Source organism: Stegostoma tigrinum, chromosome 27 (assembly GCF_030684315.1).
Source record: "Stegostoma tigrinum isolate sSteTig4 chromosome 27, sSteTig4.hap1, whole genome shotgun sequence".
Taxonomy (NCBI): domain Eukaryota; kingdom Metazoa; phylum Chordata; class Chondrichthyes; order Orectolobiformes; family Stegostomatidae; genus Stegostoma; species Stegostoma tigrinum.
Window position 1 is genome coordinate 24,460,955 of NC_081380.1, and position 22,684 is coordinate 24,483,638.

Genomic DNA, 22,684 nt, shown 5'->3' on the forward strand with positions numbered 1-22,684 from the left:
TTACTACTGAACGGTGCTCGTGTTATCTGCTTTATCTAACTGACTATTGGTTTTCTAACTGCAGCTAATCCTGGCACAGAAAGCAGTTGTAGCACTTGAGGTGTACATGGGCAATAAGCTTGCCACTTGTTTCTGTTCAGACTCGCAGCTTGATTCAAAATAAAAATCAATCATAAGACTTTGTAAGTGCTGTAATATGTAGGCAGAAGCCAGTTGATGTGGTACTGTTATTATTCAAATCTGTAAATGGAAATTTGAATGATGCTGGACACATTTGTCCTTTTTTCTTATGGCATTAGCAGAAATGAGTGGGCTACACTAGACAGTTGGCTTGCTGTGGAGATCTTTTTATGAACAGGAACAAAAACAAAGTTGCTGGAAAGGCTCAGCAGGTCTGGCAGCATCTGTGGAGGAGAAAACAGAATTAACGTTTTGGGTGCGGTGACCCTTTCTCAGAACTGATGGTGGCTGGGAAAAAGTCAGTTTATATGCAGAAAATAGGGAGGTGTGTGGGGTATGGAGTAAACGATAGGATAGAGCCCAAAGAGAAAGAGAGAGAGAGAGACAGTTGGACAGACAAAGGAGTTGCTAACGATCAGGCTGGGAGGGTGAATAGTTGTTAATGGGGACTGTTAGTGACTAGCAATGGGGTGTGTGTAGTGGCAGGCTATTTGGTAACAAGGCCTGGTGTGTGGGGTAGGCGGCTGGGATATGGGGGCGTTTAGGTCCTAAAATGATTGAACTCAAGGGTCTAGGCCCGAAACGTCAGCTTTTGTGCTCCTGAGATGCTGCTTGGCCTGCTGTGTTCATCCAGCTTCACATTTTGTTATCTTGTTCTTGGAATTCTCCAGCATCTGCAGTTCCCATTATCTCTGAACTCAATATTGAGTTCTGGAGGGCTGTAGGCTCCCCAAGTGGATCTTTTTATGATCTGGGCTTCAGTGTTGGCAAACTGATAAGTTTCTGTACTATCATTATAATGATTAGATTAGAATAGATTAGATTCCCTACAGTGTGGAAACAGGCCCTTTGGCCCAACAAGTCATAAAATAATGTGTAAGTTAATTTTAACACAGGCAATTTTATTCATTAATCAAATTTTAAACTGAAATAATTGTCACTTAACGCATTGAACATAGTCACAGTCACTTAGTTCACAACTTGTACCTACAATAACTATCTGTACTCATATAGCGAGCTTTAATGTAGTAACGTGGTTGATTCACAGCAGTGCTATCAGACAAATTGACAAGCAGTGAAAGAGAGGGATTTAAGACGGATGGCAAAAATTTTAATCTGAGTTAGGGACCGTTGGTTGGCTTGGATAGATGTGAGTACAACAACCAATAAGGAGTGAAGGAAATCGAATTAATATGAAACCAGACATAGAGGAAGTTAGCATTCTTAGGTTTTAGAGCTAGAAGAGCTTAGAGTTGGGAAGGAAAGTGGCCCTCGGGGGTTCTAACATTTAAGGTGAAATGGAAACCATTGTAAATTGATTAACTTTGGGGTGAGTGGTTAATATGACCTGTCGAATAGTAAAATGAAGGCTAACAAGCAATTTGAAATTTGAGTGTTTCAAACATTTTAGCAGAACAATGATTCAAAGTCTGATTCATATGACTATATGCCACAGCATGCCCCAGCAAGTTGGTTAATGTACCAGTCAAACATTGGTATGGTTCTGCTGTCTCTAACCTTTTGAGGCAGCTGAATGGAGACAGGACTGTGGTGAGAATCTTACAGAAAGGAGCCAATTTCAAGTAATAAGTCGAGTTAATTTAAAAGCAGTCCAGATAAGCACTTGATTTGGAAGGCTTTAGTGGAATATGGGCCAAAAGTGGCAAATGCGACTGTTTAGGATAGTTGGTCAGCATGAATGAGTAGGACCAAAGGGTCCATTTCTGTGCTGTAAAACTCTGACTCAGACACTAAAAGTATTTCCACTCCCAGGACCTTTTCCAGTCCTGATCCACATTGTTTCAGTAGTGTGCAGTTCACAAATGAGCAGGTTGCCTCTGTGTTTTCCATCCAATTTGGGAAGGCTGGCAAGTGCAGCAGGCATGGATTTGACACCATGTGGAGATGGCTAGGGAGGCTGGCAGCCTTAATGCCTCACCAGGGAGTGGGCTGCTAAGGGTTAGGTAACAGGAGCAGCAGAAATATCATTTTTACCAGCTGTCATTGCACCAGTCCCCGGCCTGCTTTGCTTTGAGGTTATGCGTTTAAAACCCTTCAAATTGCTCACAGCTCTGACCTCAGTTGCCTCCTCTGGCTTGGAGTGGGCACTGACATAGCAAGAGGCTTGTGCAATGCTGGCAAAATTGCCTTTGGCTGAGAAAATGTCTGTGTCAGGACCGCAGTTTGGGATCCATTGGATTGCCAGCATCAGACCTTGCATATCCATGGGAGATAGTGCTATGCAGAGGTAGCATTAACATTGGGAGCTGGTCTGACACTTGAGAATATTTCCTGACCCCACCACCTCCAGAACTGCTTCTAAAGGGTTAGCATTCACCTCTGCCATCTGTTCATATTTTATCTCCCCTGCTGTAATTTTAGCTTTTTTTAAAAATGTCATCATGTTTGAGTGTGTTCATAAGTCTGACCATTTGGAGTCATCTTCTAGTTCAGTAGCATAATGTGAAAGAATAATGTAAAAACAACTGACTAGTGTGTGTGATGGCAAACAGCTTCATAAATTGAAAGAAAAATAAGGTGGCCGTCCACTATCTGGAATGGCTTGATGCAAAGTTGATTTGAAGATGTTTATATTTTCCATGTTAAATATGGAGTTATGGCATCATACAGCATGAAAACAGAACCTTCAATCCAAATAGGTCATGCCAACCATGTTCCCACACTAAACCAGTTCCACCTGCCTGCACTTGGCCCAGATCCCTCCAAACCTTTCCTATTCATGAACTTATCCAAATGTCTTTTAAACGTAGTAATTGTACCTGCATCCACACTTCTGTGATTTTAAAACCAACATATTGCAGTAGGAGTTTCAGCCAATATTTGACTTGATTTACACCACTGAGAATGAGTGAGTTTTATTTTGTTCTGAAATTGGGCTTCCACTGATTTTTCCTAAACTAACTTTTGAAGTGTAGCCACTATTATATTTCGTGAGCTGCAAAGGTCAAGGTGCAATATGGGATTGGGCCATGTAACAGTTTTATTGCTAAAATGTAATTTCTTTATTAGCAAATTGAGTTGTAGATTAAAATGTCACTTTCATAAAAGGCATACACTATTCAACCTGTGCAGTGGGAATTCCTTAAGTTTATTTTTTTTCTTTCACAGTACAAAATAAGTTTTTATCTCTCTTTATAGTCATGTTGGGCATGCAGTTTTAATGGTAGAATATATTTACTAATCGACCTGATGAAGTTTGAAGACGGCATATATTCTACATCATATCGTGATTTCAGATTTCCATATTTATTGAATTTTTTTTGTATAATGCACCTGCTGTCACACCTTCCTTAGACTCCGGAACAGTCCCTAGATAATGGAGAGTAGCAAATGTAACTCTACTATTTAAGAAGGAAGAGAGAGAAAACAGGATTACAGACCAGTGAGTTTTATGTTAGGAATGGAGAGGATGCTAGAGTCCTGGAATTTGTAGTAGGGCACTTAAAAAACACTGGTAGTATCAGATACAGTCAGCAGGGAGTAACAAAAGGGGAATCATGCTTGCAAAATCTACTGGAATTCTTTGACAATGTAACTTGTGGAGTTGATCAGGAGAGCCAGTGGATGTGGTTTATTTGGACTTCCAGAAGGTTTTGCAAAGAGCCACACACTAGATTTAATTTGTAACAGTTAAAGCAAAACAGATTGGAGGTAGTGTATTCAGATGGATAGAAAATTGATGAGCAGACAGGAAACAGAGTAGGAATAAATGGGTCTTTTACTGAATGCCAGGCAGTGACTGCAGGGATCAGTATTAGGACACCAGCATTAAACAATACCTGTTAATGATTTAGATGAGGGACCTAAAGCGTAATATCTCAAAATGCGCAGATGACACAAAGCTGTGTGGAAAAGTGAGCTGTGAGGAGTATGCCGAAATATTGTGATTTGGACAGACTGAGTGGCTGTATCCATGACAGATACAGTATAATGTGGATAAATGTGAGGTTATCCACTTTGGTAGCAAAAATAGGGAGGCAGATTATTATTTGACTGGCAGTAAATTGAGAGAGGGGAATGTTGAATGGGACCTGGTACCTATCCTCATACTGCGTAAACTAAAAGTAAGCACATAGTTGAAGTAGACTGTCAAGAAAGCAAACTGTATGTTGGCCTTCATAGCAAGAAGATTCAACTATGGGAGTAGAGATGCCTTAGGGCAGTGGTGAACCACACCTGGAATATTGAGTGCATTTTGGTCTCCTTATTTGAGGAAAGATATTCTTGTTACAGGGAAAGTGCAGCAAAGGTTTACCAAATTCATTCCTGAGATGACACAGCTGAGGTATGAGGAGCAGTTGATTCAGTTCAGATTGTATTCATTGGAGTTTAGAGGAATGAGGATGGATCTCTTAGAAACCTATAAAACTCTATAACAGGACTGGACAGGTTAGATGCAGCAGGGATGTTTCCAATGGCCAGGGAGTCCAGAACATGGTTTAAGGATACAGGGTAAACCTTTTTAGGACTGAGTTTGAGAGAGCTTTTCACCCAGAGCGTGGTGAGCATGTGAAATTCACTGCCACACAAAGTGACTGAGGCCAAAACATTTTGTGGTTTCAAGAAGCAGGTAAGTGTAGCTCTTGTGACTAATGAGATCAAGGGATATGGAGCGGGGCGAGGGCAGGATTAGGGTCTTTGAATTCAATAATCAGCCATGATCCTATTGACTGGTGGAGCAAACCCGAGGGTTCGAATAGCCTGCTTCTGATCCTGTTTTCTGTGTCTTCTTCCCCCCCCCCCCACTGCCAAGATGGCTCTTATAGTCAGACATCCTTCCACAGAAACGCATTGAACTGAGGCTGCCTGAGGAAAACCAACTTCGAGTATCTTTGCATCCTGCTATAGTAGATCCTAATCGAGCATTCCTTATTTTTTCACTGGTGGAAGATGGACGATGCTGGCTGGGGCAATATTTGTTTCATTCCTGGTTGCCTTTGAGAAGATTGTAGTGATCTGCCTTTTTGTACTGCTACAGTTAGGCCCATAATGTCTTTAGAGAGCGAATCGCAGGAATTTGCCCCAGTGACACTGAAGGAACGGTGATATATTTCCAAGTCAAAATATTGAGTGTTTTGGAGGGGACTTGCAGGCTACGGTGTTACAGGTACCTGAAGCGCTTGTTTTTCTAGATGGTAGTGGTTGAGGGTTTGGAAGGTGCTGTCTGAGGCTCTTGGTGAATTTTTGCAGTGCATCTTGCAGGTAATATACACTGTTACTGCCAACCGTCAGTGGTGGAGGGAGTGGAAGATTGTGGATATGGTGCTAATCAAGTAGACTGATTTGTCCTGGATTGTGTCGAGCTTCTTGAGTGTTGGAGCTGTACCCATCCAAATGGAGAGTATTCCATCACGTCCTGACTTGTGCCTTGTAGGTGATGGAAAGTCTTTGGTGAATCAGGAAGTCAGTTACTTGCTGCAGTGTTCCTAACCTCTGACCTGCTGTTGTAGCCATTGTGTCTAAGTGGTGAGTCTGGTTGAGCATCTGGCTAATGGTAACTCAAAGGATTTGACAGTGGGCAATTCAATGATGTTAACTCTATTGAAAGTAAAGGGGCAGTAGTTAGATTGTCTATCTGTTATTGTGATGGCCATTGCCTGGCATTTGTGTGGTGTGAATATCACTTGCCACTTGTCAGCGTGAGCCTGGAATTTGTCCAGACCTTCTTGTATTTGGACATGGATTGCTTCAGTCCCTGAGGAGTCATGAATGGTGCTGAACATTGTGCAATCATCAGTGTACATCCCTATTTCTGACCTTATGATGGAGGGAACGTCATTGATGAAACAGCTGAAGGCGGTATGCTATTTGACACTACTGTGAGGAACTCCTGTAGAAATGTCCTGGAGCTGAGATGACTGACCTCCAACAACCTGCTTGGAGCACTGAGAAACAGCTGGGGATTTTTTTTAAATAAAGTCTGTAATTGGACCTTTCACATTACAAAAGTAACTCCTTTTTAAAAAAAGTACTTTGTCAGCTGTAAAGCACTTCTTGACATCTCCGTATTCATGATGTATTTTAATAATTGCAAATTATTTATTTGCATTTGTTCTTTGACTTCTTTTGTTCATTCATGGGCTCGCCAGACTAGCATTTATTGCCCATTTCTAATTGACCAGAGGGCAGTTAAGAGTCAATCACATTGCTGTAGTCTGGAGTCGCATGTAAGCCATGCCAGATAAGCTCAGCAGTTTCCTCCCCAAAATCATTACTGAATTAGATTGATTTTTTTTCCCCCCTCTATTTACAAGTTAATTCCAGATTTATATTGAATTTAGATTCCATTATGTGTCATGGTGGGACCTGCATTAAGGTTCCCAGAACATTATCTGTGTTTCGGGACTGATAGTCTGTTATTAGTACTACTAGGCCATCAGCTCTCAAGCCAGACCAGAGCATCCCATTAGTCTTGACCCCACATTTCCCCTGGCCAGGCCACCTAACCTGCACATCTTTGGATTGTGGGAAGAAACTGGAGCACCCGGAAACCCACACAGACACAGGGAGAACATGCAGACTCCTCACAGATAGTTGCCAAGGGTGGAATTGAACCTGGGCCCCTGGCACTGAGAAACAGTAGTGCTAAGCACTGAGTCACTATACCACCTATTCCTTTCAACTGAGTGGATCCATTTCCTTCTCTTCACACCTTCTTTAACACCAAGTTTACATCTGTATTTTTCCTTTACCACCATTAGCACTGCATTTGTTTTTTTACTCTGAGCACCCTTTTTTCCAGTCTTTTCTGGTCTCTCAGCCACCTTTTCTGTCGACAACATTACAAAAACACTAAGTTCCCATCCCTTTCAGTTCCAAAGAGACGTTGGACTCAAAATGTGAACTGCTTTTCCCTCCACAGATGCTGCCAGAACTGCTACGTTTCTCCAGCACTTTGCTTTATTTCAGATTTCCAGCATCCACAGTATTTTGTTTCTCCATGATAGCATTACTTACTAGTTGTACTCTGCAACCTGGCAGCAACTCTTATATTGTCAAGAAAAATGAATACACTGATCTACGAGTAAAGTCACTGGCCCAGATTCTTCTCTGACAATAATGATGAGGCTAATGATGGTTATAAAGTACCTCAGATAAGCTCCAGTGTAAAAGAGCACAAAGACTTACCATGTTCAATATTTACCAATCTTTTGTCCCGGTTTTAGCCAAATCATTCACCTTTTTGGTATAAACAGAAGCTTCACCACTTTTTGTTTCCATTTTTCACAGCTGTACAGGAGAAGTGCCACAGTGACTTTTCCCAGTTTACTCTCAGCAATGTTGCCAGTGATGATTTCATTTCTGATGTAATCTCTTTAAAATTAAGTAAACTCCCAGTGCAAATTATGAATGAACTCATTAGGCAGTGGGATGTTAGAAGCTGCTGCTTTTTCTTTTAAAAGACAGCTGTTAGACCGTGCCTGCCAAGGGTTCTGCTTGGAATTAAAAACGGAAATTAATTCTGGCAATTTTGAAATCATCCTATTGTAATAGTAATTTTAAGGAGGAATGTGGAGGATCATTTTAGGGCTTTTAGCTCGTGACTGAGAGAATATCTTTGAGATTCAAATTATAGATCGCACATTCCACCACATTGTTTATAGTTGGTGTGCATTAATGTAACATTAGCCGGATGCCAGCCTGTTAGCAACAAAGCTGTAGCACGTTATTCAGTGCATTATCATGACTGTTTAAAGTAATTATAAAGCCAATAAGTTTTAAATATAATGTCTATGTTTTATCTTTTTCATTTGAGTGCCAAATCATAGGCTTACAGGGAACATAAGAACTGACTGTAAAAATTTCTACAGCAATGGAAAGAGAAAAGAAAACTAATGTAGGACCTTGAGAAGTTAAAGGTAGAGCAATTTATATTAGAGAACAAAGAAATGGTCGACAAACAAAATTCATACTTTACTTCTATCTTCACAAAGGGGTGCACAGATAACTCAAAGTACTAGAAACGATGGGGAGCATGGAGTTTTAATGTGAGGGAGGCGCTGAAGGAAATCTGTTTTAGTAGAGGAATAGTGTCGGAGAAATTGATGGGATTGAATGTTGATAAACCATCAAGGGCTGATAATCTACATTGCATAATACTTAAGGAAGTGGCCTTTGAAATAGTAGTCATCTTCCAAGGTTCTTTAGACTCTGTTCCTACAAATCGGAGAGTAGCTAATGCAACCCCAATACTTAAAGAGGGAGGTAGAGGCAAAACAGGGGATTGTAGACTAGTGAGTCTGATGTCAGGGAAGGGGAATATTCCAGTGTCTCTTCACAGATTTTATAGCAGAGTGCTTAGAGAACTGTGTGGTAGAATCAGAACACAGTCAACATGGATTTCCAAAAGCGAAATGACACTTGACAAATCTGCTGGAATTCTTTGAACATATAATAGTAGAGTTGATCGGGGACCTAAAGGATCTGGTTTATTTGGACATTCAGAGGCTTTTGACAAAGTATCGCTGGAGGGATTAATGTGTAAAATTAAAGCACAAGGGATTGGGGTGTTGTCTAGTTCCTCCTTAAAACAAGTTAGACAACTCCAACCAGAATGTTATGAATGAATTTGCCCAGGTGTCCCACAGTGCCGAAACAGTCAAATCACTATGAACACAAGCCAATACCAATGCAAAATGCTCCCAACTTTATTAGGAAATAAGTTACAATAGATTTTACTACAAAACAATGCAATCATTAATCCTGTCTGGCCCCTTAAGCTTACAATACTTCCCAAGTCTCTTGTAGATTTACACAGTCACTCCCTCTCTCTCTTTCTGTGGGACTGCAAATCTGCCGTCTCCGTCTCCGTCTCCAGATGTCATGTGGGTCCCTGCCTTTGGCCAGGCAGGTTTTCTCAGAGAGACCTGCCGGTGAATCCTGTTTTATACGTTTTTTAGATGGTTTTGGCCAATCAGGGAGGCTCACTTAACAGTGTGAAACAGTGTCAATCATTTGGATTGCTGGTTACTGTTTGTTTCTTTGGGTAGTCAGTGCCTTTCTGTCTGGACCATTCTTTGTTTGGGGGATAAGTTCTTAGGGGTGTGTCTGTCCAAAATTACTGCCTTTTATATTACGGTAATGTCATTTAGCATCTGGGTGCTGTAACACTGTGATTTGTGTGCGAGTTTAGTGACTTCAGAGTTTTACTTGGTCAAAATACCCAGCATCCCTTGCTGTTAGGCCAAGTTAGCAATCTGTCTTGGGTTTTAGCAGCCAAGAGGCTGCTACAGGAAGTAGTGCATTATGATTGATAGAAAATATATTAGCAGACAGGAAATAACGTAGGAATAAATGGGTCCTTTTCTGAATAGCAGGTGTCGTGATTGCAATGAGGTCAGCCAAGTGGGTCTCCATAGAATGAGCTCCCTGATTGGAGCTGTTAATCTGGCCCAATGAAGGAGTCCTGGCTGACAGATACAAACAGGAGTGTTAGAAGTTCTGTTCACTCTGAGAGCCCTCTTTGAGGGAGCTGGATCAGTGTCAAGGACTCTCCAAGTGTATATAATGAGTGCCTTGGTGATGAGATACCAGCCTCTCTGGAGTTATTTCAGCAAGCAGCTACTAATGGGAAAAAGCAGGATTTGGTACTAGGACCCCAACAACTCTCAAATATCTGTTAACGATTTAGGTGAGGGAACTAAATGTAATATCTCAAAATTCACACATGATTGAAAGCTGGGTTCAAAGGTGAGATGTGAGGAGGATGCAGAAATATTGCAGTGTGAATGAGACAGGCCGAGTGAGCGGGAAAATGCTTGGCAAATGTGGTATAATTTGGATAAACGAGATTATCCACTTTGGTAGCAAAATTAGGAAGGCACGTTGTTATTTGAATGGCTGCCACTTGAGAGAGGACCGACGCCCTCCACCACCTCCAAAACTTCCAATTTCCCAGTCCCCACACCTCATTTTTATTATGGACGCCCTCCGCTTCTTCCTGTCCTGCAGGCCTGACCAGTCCCCTCTACTGACACCCTCATCCGCTTAGCTGAACTCGTCCTCGCCCTCAACAACTTCTCTTTTAATGCTTCTCACTTCCTACAGACAAAGGGGGTGGCCATGAGCACCCGCATGGGCCCAAGCTATGCCTGCCTCTTTTGTAGGGTACATGGAACAGTCCCTCTTCTGTACCTACACTGGCCCTAAACCCCACCTCTTCCTCCGTCACATTGATGACTATATCGGTGCCACCTCATGCTCCCATGAGGAGCTCAAACAGTTCATCCACTTCACCAACACCTTCCACCCCAAACTTAAGTTCACCTGAACTATCTCTAACACATCCCTCACCTTCCTGGACCTCTGTCTACATCTTGGGCAATCACCTAGAAACCAATATCCATTTCAAGCCCACTGACTCCCACAGCTACCTAGAATACACCTTCTCCCACCTACATTCCTGTGAAAATGCCAACTTCTATTCCCAATTCCTTCACCTCCAGCGCATCAGCTCCCAGGATGAGGCATTCCAATCCTGTACATCCCAGATGTCCTAGTTTTTCAAGGACCGCAACTCCCACCCCCCGCAGTAGTCGAGAACGCACTCGACTGTGTCTCCCGCATTTCTTGCAACTCATCTCTCACACCCTGTCTCTGCAATAACAACTAAAAGAGAATCCCCTAGTCCTCACGTATCACCCCACCAACCTCCCGATACAACGCATCATCCTCCGACACTTCCGCCATCTGCAATCCAACCCCACCACCAAAGACATTGTTCCCTCCCCACCCTTGCCTGTTTTCTGGAGGGACTGCTCTCTCCATGACTCCCTTGTCTGCTCCACACTCCCCTCCAGCCGCATCACACCCAGCACTTTTCCCTGTAACTGCAGCAAGTGCTACACCTGCCCCCACACCACCTCCCTCACCCCCATCCCAGGCTCCAAGAAGACTTTCCACGTCAAGCAGAGGTTCATTTGCACATCTGCCGTATGTGGTATACTGCATCCGCTGTACCCATTGCAGCCTCCTCTATATCAAGGAAACCAAGCAGAGGCTTGGGGACCACTTTGCAGAACACCTACACTCGATTTGCATTAAGCAACTGCACCTCCCAGTCGCGAACCATTTCAACTCATCTTCTCATTCCTTAGACGACATGTCCATGCTGGGCCTTCTGCAGTGCCATGACGATGCCACCGGAAGGTTGCAGGAACAGCAACTTGTATTCCGCTTGGGAACCCTGCAGCCCAATGGTATCAATGTGGATTTCACAAGCTTCAAAATCTCCCCTCCCCCACTGCATCCCAAAACCAGCCCAACTTGTCCCCACCTCCCCCTAACCTGTTCTTCCTCTCTCCTACGCACCCCCCACCCCAAGCCACACCCACATTTCCTACCTATTAACCTCATCCCGCCCCCTTGACCTGTCCCCTCCCCACCTACACTCACCTTTACGGCTCCATCCCCGCCTCTTTAACTTGTCTGTCTCCTCTCCTCCTATCTTCTCCTCTATCCATCTTTGTTCCGCCTCTGCCCCCGCCCCTCTCCCTATTTATTTCAGAACCCTGCTGTGTTCATCCAGCTCCACACTTTGTTATCAATGTTCAACAAGACTTGGGTGTCCTTAGGTACGAGGTGCTGAAAGTAAGTGTGCAGATGTAGCAGGCAGTAAAGAAAGCAGTTTGTATCTTAGCCTTCGTAGCGAGATGATTGACGTGAAGTGACTAGCTGTCTTGCTGCAATTATTTAGAGCATTGAGGCCACACCTGGATTACCTATTGTGATGAAGCCATAAGGAATTTATCAAAGATAAGGCCGAGTGAATGGGCAAAAATCTGGCAGATGAAGTTGTTTGGTTTACCAGAAAGAACAAAGTAAAGTAATATTTCTTAAACAGAGAATGATTATGGAATTCAGAGGTACACTCAGGTTTAGGTGTAATAGTGTAAAAGCCACAAAATTAGTATGCAGGTATAATAGTGAATCAAAATTAAAGGAATATTCTCCTCTATTAGAAAAGGAATTGAACAGTTAGTCAATTATACAGCTGCGATCACATGGAGTCATAGGGCCCGGAAACAGCCCCTTGAGTCAACTCCTCCATGCTGACCAGACATCCTTATCTGACCTAGCCCCATTTCCCAGCATTTGGCTCAGAGCCCTCTCTTACCCTCTATTACCTTCCTATTCCTATTACCGTCCAATTCATAGACCCATCCAGATGTCTTTGAAGTTTTGTAAACGTACCTGCCTCCACTACTTCCTCTACAAGTTTGTTCCGTGCACACAGCACCTGCTGTGTGGAAAAAGTTACCCTCAGGCCCTTTTTAAATATATTCTCTCTCTCTCTCTCCCTCTCTCCTTAAACCTACGTTCTCTAGTTTTGGACTCCCCTATCCTGAGAAAAAGACCTTAGTTCTTCATTCTATCCATACCCCTCATGACTTTATAAATTTCTCTGAGGTCACCCCTCAGCCTGCGAACTTTCAGTGGGAGAAAAGCACCAGCTTTTTCAGCTTCTCCCTAAAGTTCAAACCCTCCAGTCCTGGCAACATCCTTGGAAATCTTTTCTGCACCCTGTCAAGTTTAACAATGTCCTTCGTGTAGCAGGGAGGCCAGAATTTTACATAATATTCCAAAAGTGGCCTCACCACTGTCCTGTATAGCTGTAGCACGATGTTCCAGCTCCAAAACCTGATGTTCTGAACAATGAAGGTAAGCATGTCAAACAGTGCCTTCACCATTTTGTCTAACGGCAACTCCACTATCAAGGAACTGTACACCTGAACCTCTAGGTCTCTGTTCGGTAACACTCTGCAGTATTATATATGGTTTTGGTTTGCTCGTTTTAAGGGAGTATGTAAATACATTGCAGTCTGTTCAATAAACCCTTGTTAGATTGATACCTGGAATGAGCTGGTTTTTCTTTTGGGGATAGGTTGGGCAGATTTAGTCTGTTTCTACTAGAGGAAGGCACCCAGGAACCCAATTGCGCTATTAATAAGGCAGAAGAATTGTATGAGAAATATCACTCCTCACCATTGCTTTCCTGTGCTCATAAAGAGCACATCACTTCAAATGCTGCAATCTGGAAACTGGCCCTCACACTCTGGTTTTCAAAGACATGGTCCAGAGTAATAGAGAACTTTTCTAGCTTTGTGGACAGGGTCATTGGTGGGAGGGATGGTGGAGAGAATGGTCAACCCATTTCCTGCACACTGTCACATAAGCCCTTGCTACCAGCCCGAGCCAGGTCAGTGCTGTGCCCTGGCTAAAGCAGAACAACCAGCAATGCAGTAAAAAGGCCAGTAATCCTCTGCACTCTGCAAGGGTAAGTGCTACCATCTTGTCTCTGCCTCATCACACTCACAGTGCCACTCATGCCAACTTTGCCACTGCACACACATCTCATCAAGGCTTATGGACTACACCTCTCTCTACAGCATGCATCAGGTCCGCTTGGTAGGCCTCCACATCATCCTCCTAAACTGCTGACTTTTCCTGCTCTCTGCACTTCCTATTCACTCAACAAGGATACCCCATCACCTCTCCTACTCTGGAATCATCATTAATGCTTTTTCATACCCTCACACAATACCCAACCCCTCACTTTGTCTCAGTTTAATCTGATCCCCAGACTGGAATTGGACAAACATCTCGATTGACTGGTCAGGAATAGAGTACCACCACATAGTCCCCCTTTTACCCATTAAGAATTACTTCCTTTTGACATTCATAAAAGGCCATTTGCTTGAAGCACACGTAGTGCTGGCACATCCTGCAAGGTGTGATATTAACATAACATGGTGCAACACAGCAATATGTCCTCCTCCTATACTGTTCAATGCTTCCCACCATCTCGGGCTGCCTGCCTCTCCCGCTGTATAAAGCAATGCAACACACAGAGGCTGGTAGCCTATCACTGAAGACCTTGTGCTCTAAGAAAGCAGTGTTAAGTAGATAAAGGCTGGCAGCATCTAAGTTAATACAAAAAGAGTGAGCATTACGAAAGCAAGTGATTTGATCTGAAGAATGCTGTTTCTGAAAACTTCCATTCTTAGTGGACAAATAAAATAATTCTTTCAGCTCCGACTTGCATGTTCTAGAAAGTTTGTTATTCTCATAATCATTTAATTGTCTCTGTTTTAAATGAAGTAGCATTCTCTTTGAAATGGTTGAGGTTTAGTTACTAGTGCTTCTTAATGATGTAGATGAGTTGTTTAATGTCAAGATTCAGCTATTACTTTCTTATTAATAACATGCTTGTAACTCATTTGTCAAAGCATTGGTGCTGGTTAAAATTACTAGTTTTATTTATCATGCATAACACACTACTGACAAAAACTAGCAATTCATTATGTTGCACAGCTGCTGCAAGGAAAGATTGCGATTGTTTTAAGGTTAGAGACTAATCCCTCAGCAAGTGCTGTGTAATACAATACAATACTGTAATTAATTGAACACTTCAGTTTGATTGCACAATTAGTGTTCAACAGCTGAGCCTGTTATACATGAATGGCTTTATTTTGAAACCTATGGATGACTGGACTGCACGAGGGAATAAAATATGATGCAAATTACATTGAAAAAAAGTAAAGTTGGAATTAGAAAAACAATGAAACAGATGTTGGCCATTCAGCCCCTTGAGCCTGTTCCGACATTGAATGGAATTATGGCTGGTCTGTAGCCGAACTCTCTATATCTGCCGTTGGCCCATATTCCTAAATACATTTGCTTAACAAAGATTTATGTACCTCCAGACTCAAAATCAACAACTGATTCATCATCCATTGCTATTTGTGGAAGGTAATTCCAAACACCTACCAAGCAGTGTATGTGTAGAAATGCTTCATAACATTTCTCCTGAATGGCCTGGACCTAATTCTCAAACTATGCCATCTATTTCTAGAATCCCTAACCAGTGGAAATAGTTTATCCTTATCTACCTTGTCTTTTCTTGTTAATATCTTGAAGACTTTGATCAGTTAAACTCTCAAATTTTAAAATTCTCAAAAAACAGGCCTAGTTTGTATAATTTCTTCTCGTAATGTAATATCTGAAGTCTGGCATCATTCCTGTAAACTTAAATTGTATTCCGACCAAGGCCAGCATATCCTTCCTAAAGTATGGTGCTCAAATTTGTTCATGGTATTCCAAGTGGAGGTCTCACGAGAGAGAAAAAATGGAAATCTGAAAAAAGAGGTTTGTTTTACATTTTTGGGGTGAAGATTTTTATTCAGATGTTGGAATGCATTCCTTGGAAGTTAATAACGGCATCTTTCTGGCATTTACTGTTTTATTTTCAGCATTGTTCATTTGATTTTATCTCCAGCTTGAGATTTTACTTTTATCTCCAGCATGTTAACTTTGTTAATTGACTAACACGTAAAAAATCAAAAAGAATGTTTTTTAAAAAAGGGCAGAAGTGGGCCATTTGATCCTTTGAGTCACCCTCATTATTTTGTATGACCATGGCTTATCCAATTATGACTTTAACTCCATGTAACTGTCTACTCTCCATAACTTCCGACTCCCCTCTAAGTCAAAAATTTGATTGATCCTTGAATATATTCAGTGACACTGCCTCCACTGCTCTCTGTGGGAGAGAACAAAGACAAGCAATTCTGAGAGAAGAAAAGCTGACCTAGCCAACAGTACTTGTATCCTGTGAACAATTTTTTAAAAATTCTGCTTCTGCAATTTTTCCATCAAAGTGGACAACCTCCCATTTTTCTACATTGTATTCCATCTACTAATTTCTTCTGTCAATTAAACAACATCCCTTTGCAGACTCTGCATCCTCCAGACAACTTGGTTTCAGACTTAACTTTGTATCATAATCACATGTGGCTACCATACACTTCCTTCATCCAAATCATTAATATAGCTTTAAAATTGTTGAGGCCCCTGCATTGATCCCTGTGGCACGTGTTTGTGTTGAAGGCTGGCCAGCATTTATTGCCTGTCCCAAGTTGTCCTTGAGAAGATGGTGGTGAGTTGCCTTCTTGAACTGCTGTATCCCACATGCTGTGGGTCGAACCACAATGCCCTTAGGGAGGGAATTCCCGGATTTTGACTCAGTGTGGTGTTCCCATGTATCTGCTGCCCTCGTCCATCTAGATGCAAGTGGTTGTGGAATTGGAAAGTGCTGTCTGAGGATGTTTGGTGAATTTTCTGCAGTGCATCTTGTAGATAGTGCATACTGCTGCTACTGAGCATCAGTGGTGGAGGAAGTGAATGCTTGTGATTGACTGACTACCAAGTGCCTAACTGAAAATGATCCAGTTATCCTGACTTTGTTTCTTGTTAATTAGCCAATCTTTATCCAGGCTAATGTTATTGGCTAATACCTCCAACAGCACAAACTATTATACTTTTGTCGTAACCATTTATGTAGCACCTTACTGAATGCTGTTTGGAAATTCAACATACAAAATATCAACCTGTTCCCCTTCTTCTACTCTGCTTATTGTGCCATCGAAGAACTCTCATAAAATTGTCAAACTTGATTTTCATTTCCTGAATCCTCATCAAGTTTCTTTCTCTGTTAGCTCTCCCACTGTAACATTTGGCCTTTCTTTTATATCAGTGTTTTTAACCTATTAATTAGTCTGATCAATTGTTCAAAGAATTCCTTCCTAATAGCTGCTTTGGTGTAAGTCTCTAATTCTGAAATCTCATTTCATCCAGTGGGCCTGCATTCATTGCTTATTGCAGTGTCTCTTCTATAGGAAAATAACATAGAAATTTTTAAAAAGTTATTAATTATTTGTATTTCAACACCTTCCTTTTACCTACCATACTCAATTATAGATTTGGTGCTTATCGAAATCTTTCCGGCCATGATGGCAGCAAAAAGAAAAAGCCAAAAGATTCTATGATTAGCCACAAAACACACCGATTTGAATGGTCTATGCTGTTGGTTTTCCTGAAGCCTTTGAGGGATCCTGATTTGTGTGAAGTCCAAAATACTGAAATGTTGTTTATTTTCCTAGGTAATTACTTGTTTTGGAATTTCTGTGAGCCTCTGCAGCTATGTTGGGTTTGCGGTCGTAGCTTTACTGGTTGAAATCAACTCCATCTTCCTGCACCTGAGGCAAATTCTTCTGATGGCCAACATGAACAAAACCACTTGCTTTCGCCTTAACAGCATCATCAATCTGGGAACCTATGTTATCTTCCGTATTACCACACTGGCCTGGATGACACGCTGGCTTGTTCTAAACCGCGACAACTTACCTCTAATAAACTACAGCATCGGGAGTGTAGGGATGGCCATAATGACTCTGATGAATATTGTGCTGTTTTGCCGACTGCTAAGAAGTGACTTTCTGAAATCTAGCTGGGAAGGGAAGAAGGAAAAGGAGAAGTAAAACTTGCAGCAGTGTTTCCTCCCCGGTACTGGTGCTGAGATTTCTGAAGGAGGAGCTGAACAAGGACCTTTCGCTCCTTTGAATTTAATGGTCCCATTCACTTAAATGTAATTCTGGATAACCCGATGGGCTTAATTGTAAATATATTTTTAAAAATTGTATCTAACATTTTCAAAAGTTTTTTAATCTAATGATGTTATCGGTAAAATGAAACAATGAAAATGATACAAAATTTTAAAATGTTTTTTCCTACACATTTTAAAGAAATGCAGTTAAATGCGCTACAGAATAAAATACGGTAATCTTACACTATCTTGCTTCAAACTGCATTGGGCAAGTTATTGAGCTCTTAGTGTTTGTTGTTAAATTCTGCAATGATTGTTACTACTCCCGAGAGGATTCATTCTAAATAATTCCATGATGGTTTTGATGCTGAAAATTTGGTAAGTTATCAAAGAAATGCCTCTAATTAACAGTGATTTAGCTAGCCTCTCAAATGTGTTGATTTAAACATAAGCATGTCAAATTAATGAGCTGTGAAATGAGACAGTAGCCCATCGAAAATAATGAATCCATTTGATTACTTATGCAAAGTGTGAGATTTTGTTACTAAACATCTTCATTTTATACACCTGTTTTATGGGCATTACTAAATTTTATATATAGTAATGCATGTTTCAAATAGCTATATAGGAATCATGTGTGAGTGATGTAGGATACACTCTAAGCAGATCCAATGACGACATCTGAAAGTATATCATCTTGAATGTACACAGCTTCAGAAGCTGTAATATATTTATAATCTGTCAATACTTACCTACTCATATATACTTGTATATTTATAATATCAATAACCACCTACACTGTTTTTGACTGCCTTTGTAATATTTGTTGATTTTAAAACAATAACAGGGCTTGTAGTAATGATGTATTGTTGCAGAAAATAGTCAGTTTTTACTCTAATGTGAAATAATTTTGTTGTGCGCAACATTCACATTTCTTACAGGACTAAAATGTGAACTGCTAGTTTTGAGATCAGTCCATAGGCTGTTTTTAAAAATATTTTCCAAATTTATAATATGTAGAATGTAATCCAAAAAATGTTAAATCTGAAATATTTATTTTAATGCCTATTAATCTGCAAGTAATGTTATAGTAATGACAGGAACAGTCAATCCTGGTTAGTCCAGATGAGTATCTCCTGACTGTAGTCTGTGTTCTGTTTCAGCATCAAGTTTGTTCATCTGAAGGCAGTGATGTTGACTTTCTGGATATTGGGCACAGTTGTGACTGTTATGAAGTCCAAAGATCTTGTTAGAACCACCTCTTCTCAACTTAGTGGACTCTCTTTGTTGATTAAAAAATATAGCAGAAAATTGTCCATGAAACAGAAATGTATCTCCTGTAATATCATAATCTAAATATTGCGGATGAGTCTAAATCCTCTCAATAGGATTGAAACCTATTTTAGATTTATGTTTTTGTGGCAACGTGGTAGCTTTGCACATTTTAAGGCTGAAATTAAAGTAGATGAGTAAAAGAAACAGTTTGCAAGGTGTAAAGAATCCTCTGTGAATTGAGTTACAGAAAATGCTGTCTTTTTAGTGCAGATCAAAATCCAGATAGTTTGCAGGCAGTGACAGGCCCAGACCAAGGGATGGACATGTTGCTATATGGCTCCATGCTATGTCACTGTGACGCCTACACTGTGTATCAGCAGTTTGCACAGCAAACACACTGCATGTGCTTTAAATAAGTGAGGAGGAGAATTTGGTCAAGGTGGACTATGGTCGCTCAGGGACTGCCGACATAGTCAGTACTATAGGTTGAATCTAACCAGTGTTTTGAATAGAGGGAGAAAGCTATTCAGTGGTCTGTGTTCACAGGAGCTGTTACGATGGTTCTGATGCTGATCAGAACACTGTTCCTTAGTCTTCCTCACTGGATGCTTTCATCCGTTTGGAGGTGGCACAGATTTGCTGGTTCACAATTATAAAGGATCTCTGATTCATTCATTAAAAGTGACAATGCACAGCGACTGCTGAAGAAAAGATAACCTTGTTTTCTTCAGATTAAAATAGCTTTTCCTGCAAAGAATAGAGTGAGCTTCTGAGCTGGTGGAGGTCAGGTGGTTTTTCTACTGTCTTGTTCGCATCCTCAATCTGATTGGCTCCCTGAGAACTAATCATAGTTGTGTTCTTTTTATTCATTCACCAGATGAGGGTGTCACTGACTAGGCAGCATTAATTACCCATCCCTAATTGCCCAGAGGGCAGTTAAGAGTCAACCACATTGCTGTGGTTCTGGAGTCACATGTAGGCCGGACCAGGTAAGAATTTACTAAAGGACATTAGTGAACCAGATGGGTCCCCCCACCCCCAACAATTGACAATTGATTCATGGTCATCTTTAGCTTCTTAATTCCAGCTATTTTGTTGAATTCAAATTCAACTTCTGCCTTCTGCCATGGTGGGATTCGAACCCCAGTCCTCAGAACATTATCTGGGTCTCCGGATTAACAGTCCAGTGATAATACCACTCTGTCATCGCCTCTGCTAATTGTTGGCAGACAGAAGGCCTTTGGCATTGACAACTGGTCACTAGTCCAGAGGTGAATTAGCTACTTGATGCAGGCTGAATTTCCAAATGTATTTTACAGTTCCCGCTCATCTGAAAATTATACCTCAGTTGCTGCTTGTTCAAGCCTCTGTGTAAATTTGAGCACCATACAATGAATGTCAGGTTACTTGCTTTCAAAAACATACAGTAATATCCTTTAGGGAAGGAAGTCCGCCATTGTTACCTGATTTGACCTACATGTGATGCCAGACCTACTGGTTGACACTAAAGTGCCCACTGAAATGGCCCAGCAAGCCACTCAGTTCAAATGCAATAGGGATGGGTAATAAATGCTGTCCCTGTCAGTAATGCCTACGTCCAATGAGCCATTTTTAAAAAGGTCCTTCAGCAATCCTTGTATTTTTTTATTTTAAATAGTTTCTCAATTTTGGTCCACAATTAAAACCACAGGAAAAAAAAGACAGAGGCCATCTATATAAAAGAACCAGGTAGGAAATTATACTTCAATTAGTGTTTTATTAAGCATGGAATTGGTATACAGACAGCTTGTATTTGACTGTGATATCACAATTACATTGAACTCTTGTAAATAACTGGCCTGTGAGATGATTGAAATCTTAGTGAAAAAGTTAAGGCTTCTATTAATTTTTTGTATCAACTTATTATTTGTACCTGCTGTTTATACCTGTACCTAACACGTGCATAAAACTGTTCAATCCCATAGGTATTTGTAGCATATGTATATATGAAACTGAACTGCTTGTAGATTTTTATCACCTAATCAGCAGAATCTTCCTCTTCCAGTCCTCTTCCAGTCACCAGTGTGCTAGTCAAAACTCATAGCCCCTACAGAAGCTCAGTCCATTGCTTCTCTTACAAGGTTGAATCCCTGATGAAACTGAATTGGAGTGTCAGTGAATATACGTAGCATAAATGTTCCATCAGCACCTGGTGTAAAGGTACTTGGAATGATTGCATAGTGTCCTGGTGCAAGTTTACTATGGAGGTTTATGCTTCTCTGGGCCACGTAGGCTCCTGAATCCGAAACCGTTCTATGATGTGTAAAATGCTCTGCAGTTAGAACCATTTGTGGGTTGAAAGACTATTGGAACGATAAAGAAACAAAAATTTGAGTTCAAATTAAGTTGCTTCGTTTTAACGGATGTTTTTGTGAAGATCACAAAATGGATTAGACAAATGTTATCCCAAGTACATCCACACAATGCTTTTGTTTTGTTTCTTTCTACTTTCTAACAACGTATTCTTTAGATGGTGTGCAGATTGGAATATACCCGGCTTGATTATTGACAGCTAATAGATTGTGATCACCTTCTGCAAGATGAATAATTTTGTGTTATTTACTAATTTACATTCTCTTATGTTTGAGTAAAGAATGCTTAGCCTAATTGTAATGGCACACAGCAGCATCAATACCACAGTTACAATTACATAGGCATAACAAAAGTAAGTATATTTTGTAAAGTAAACTAATCTTTTTTAAAATTGACACATCATCTTTAAAAAATAGCTCCAACAAGTCATATGGCTGGCTTTGTTGCTTTGCTATCAGTCAAAAGACAAACAGACTGTTGTGTTATCTTGGCACCATCCATAACGGGAGACATTTGGAGTTTATTTAACCCTCGGACAACTAAATTGGTTCTCCCAAAGGTGTGAGAAATCAAAGGTTCTGAGCAAACAGTGTCTAAAAGGACACCATGGGAAATTCCAGAGTAATCGATTTTGCTTTGTGGAACAATGGTTTTTCAGAGTTAACACAGCAGTCATCTTAAGATTTTGGTCAATGTTAAACTGGCTGTGAGACATCTCGCAAGGTAGAAATCCAAGAACAGCTTTAAGAGGTACCATCAGTGATAGTGTTCTCAACAGCAACAAAGAATCCAGCCAAAGGACTGTTGTATTTAACCAGGGTACCAAGTAGCACAAACTGCAGTGTCATAAATGTGAAATAAAGGAACATCACCTCCCTCCCAAAATCTGTTCTGCTCAGCCCAGTTGTGGGTCATACCTCCAACTATTCAATTACAGGAACCATAACATAGAATGAATTCTTAGCCAATAACAGTACCATGTTTTACTTAGTATCTTTCAGCTGTAGCTTTTAAGAAAATAACCTTTGTCTTGTTTAAGAATAAAGCATTGTTGCTGGTTAGTACACCGTTCTACAGACACAACTAATCTTGCATTACCTTAATAATTATTCACTGCAAGTAATTGCATGTGAAGGAGGTTACTGTGTCCTTTGAGACACCAAGGTGTTTCCTTTTGGCCAAGGATTTGGAAAGAAAGCTACTTTCCAAACATTTTTTTTAATCCCCCTCAATCAACTAACTCATCTGAACAGAAAGTCATTGTTGAATAGATTTGCTGGTAAAGAAATGTGCTTTCTTGACCATCTAAGAAATCTTAATTTACCTTGTAGATCTGTAATCCAATAGGATTCATTGAGATGCCAAGCTTCCTGTTCATCCTTCGATAATTCTGAATTAAAGATATCAGAACAGAACATGCCTCATCTACATGGTCTTCTTCACTGCTTGAAAGAGTATCTATAGAGTGACAGA

The 22,684-nt window shown here is 40.8% G+C and overlaps 1 protein-coding gene across 1 annotated transcript in view; it reads left to right on the plus strand.

Moving 5' to 3' along the window:
- Positions 1-22,498, plus strand: part of tlcd2 (TLC domain containing 2) — a 58,507-nt gene extending 36,009 nt beyond the window's left edge. Inside the window, exon 4 of the mRNA XM_048557238.2 lies at positions 17,142-22,498. Coding sequence (XP_048413195.1) covers positions 17,142-17,519 — 378 coding nt within the window. The 3' untranslated portion in view covers positions 17,520-22,498. The remainder of the gene's footprint in view (positions 1-17,141) is intronic.
- Positions 22,499-22,684: the final 186 nt, after the last annotated feature.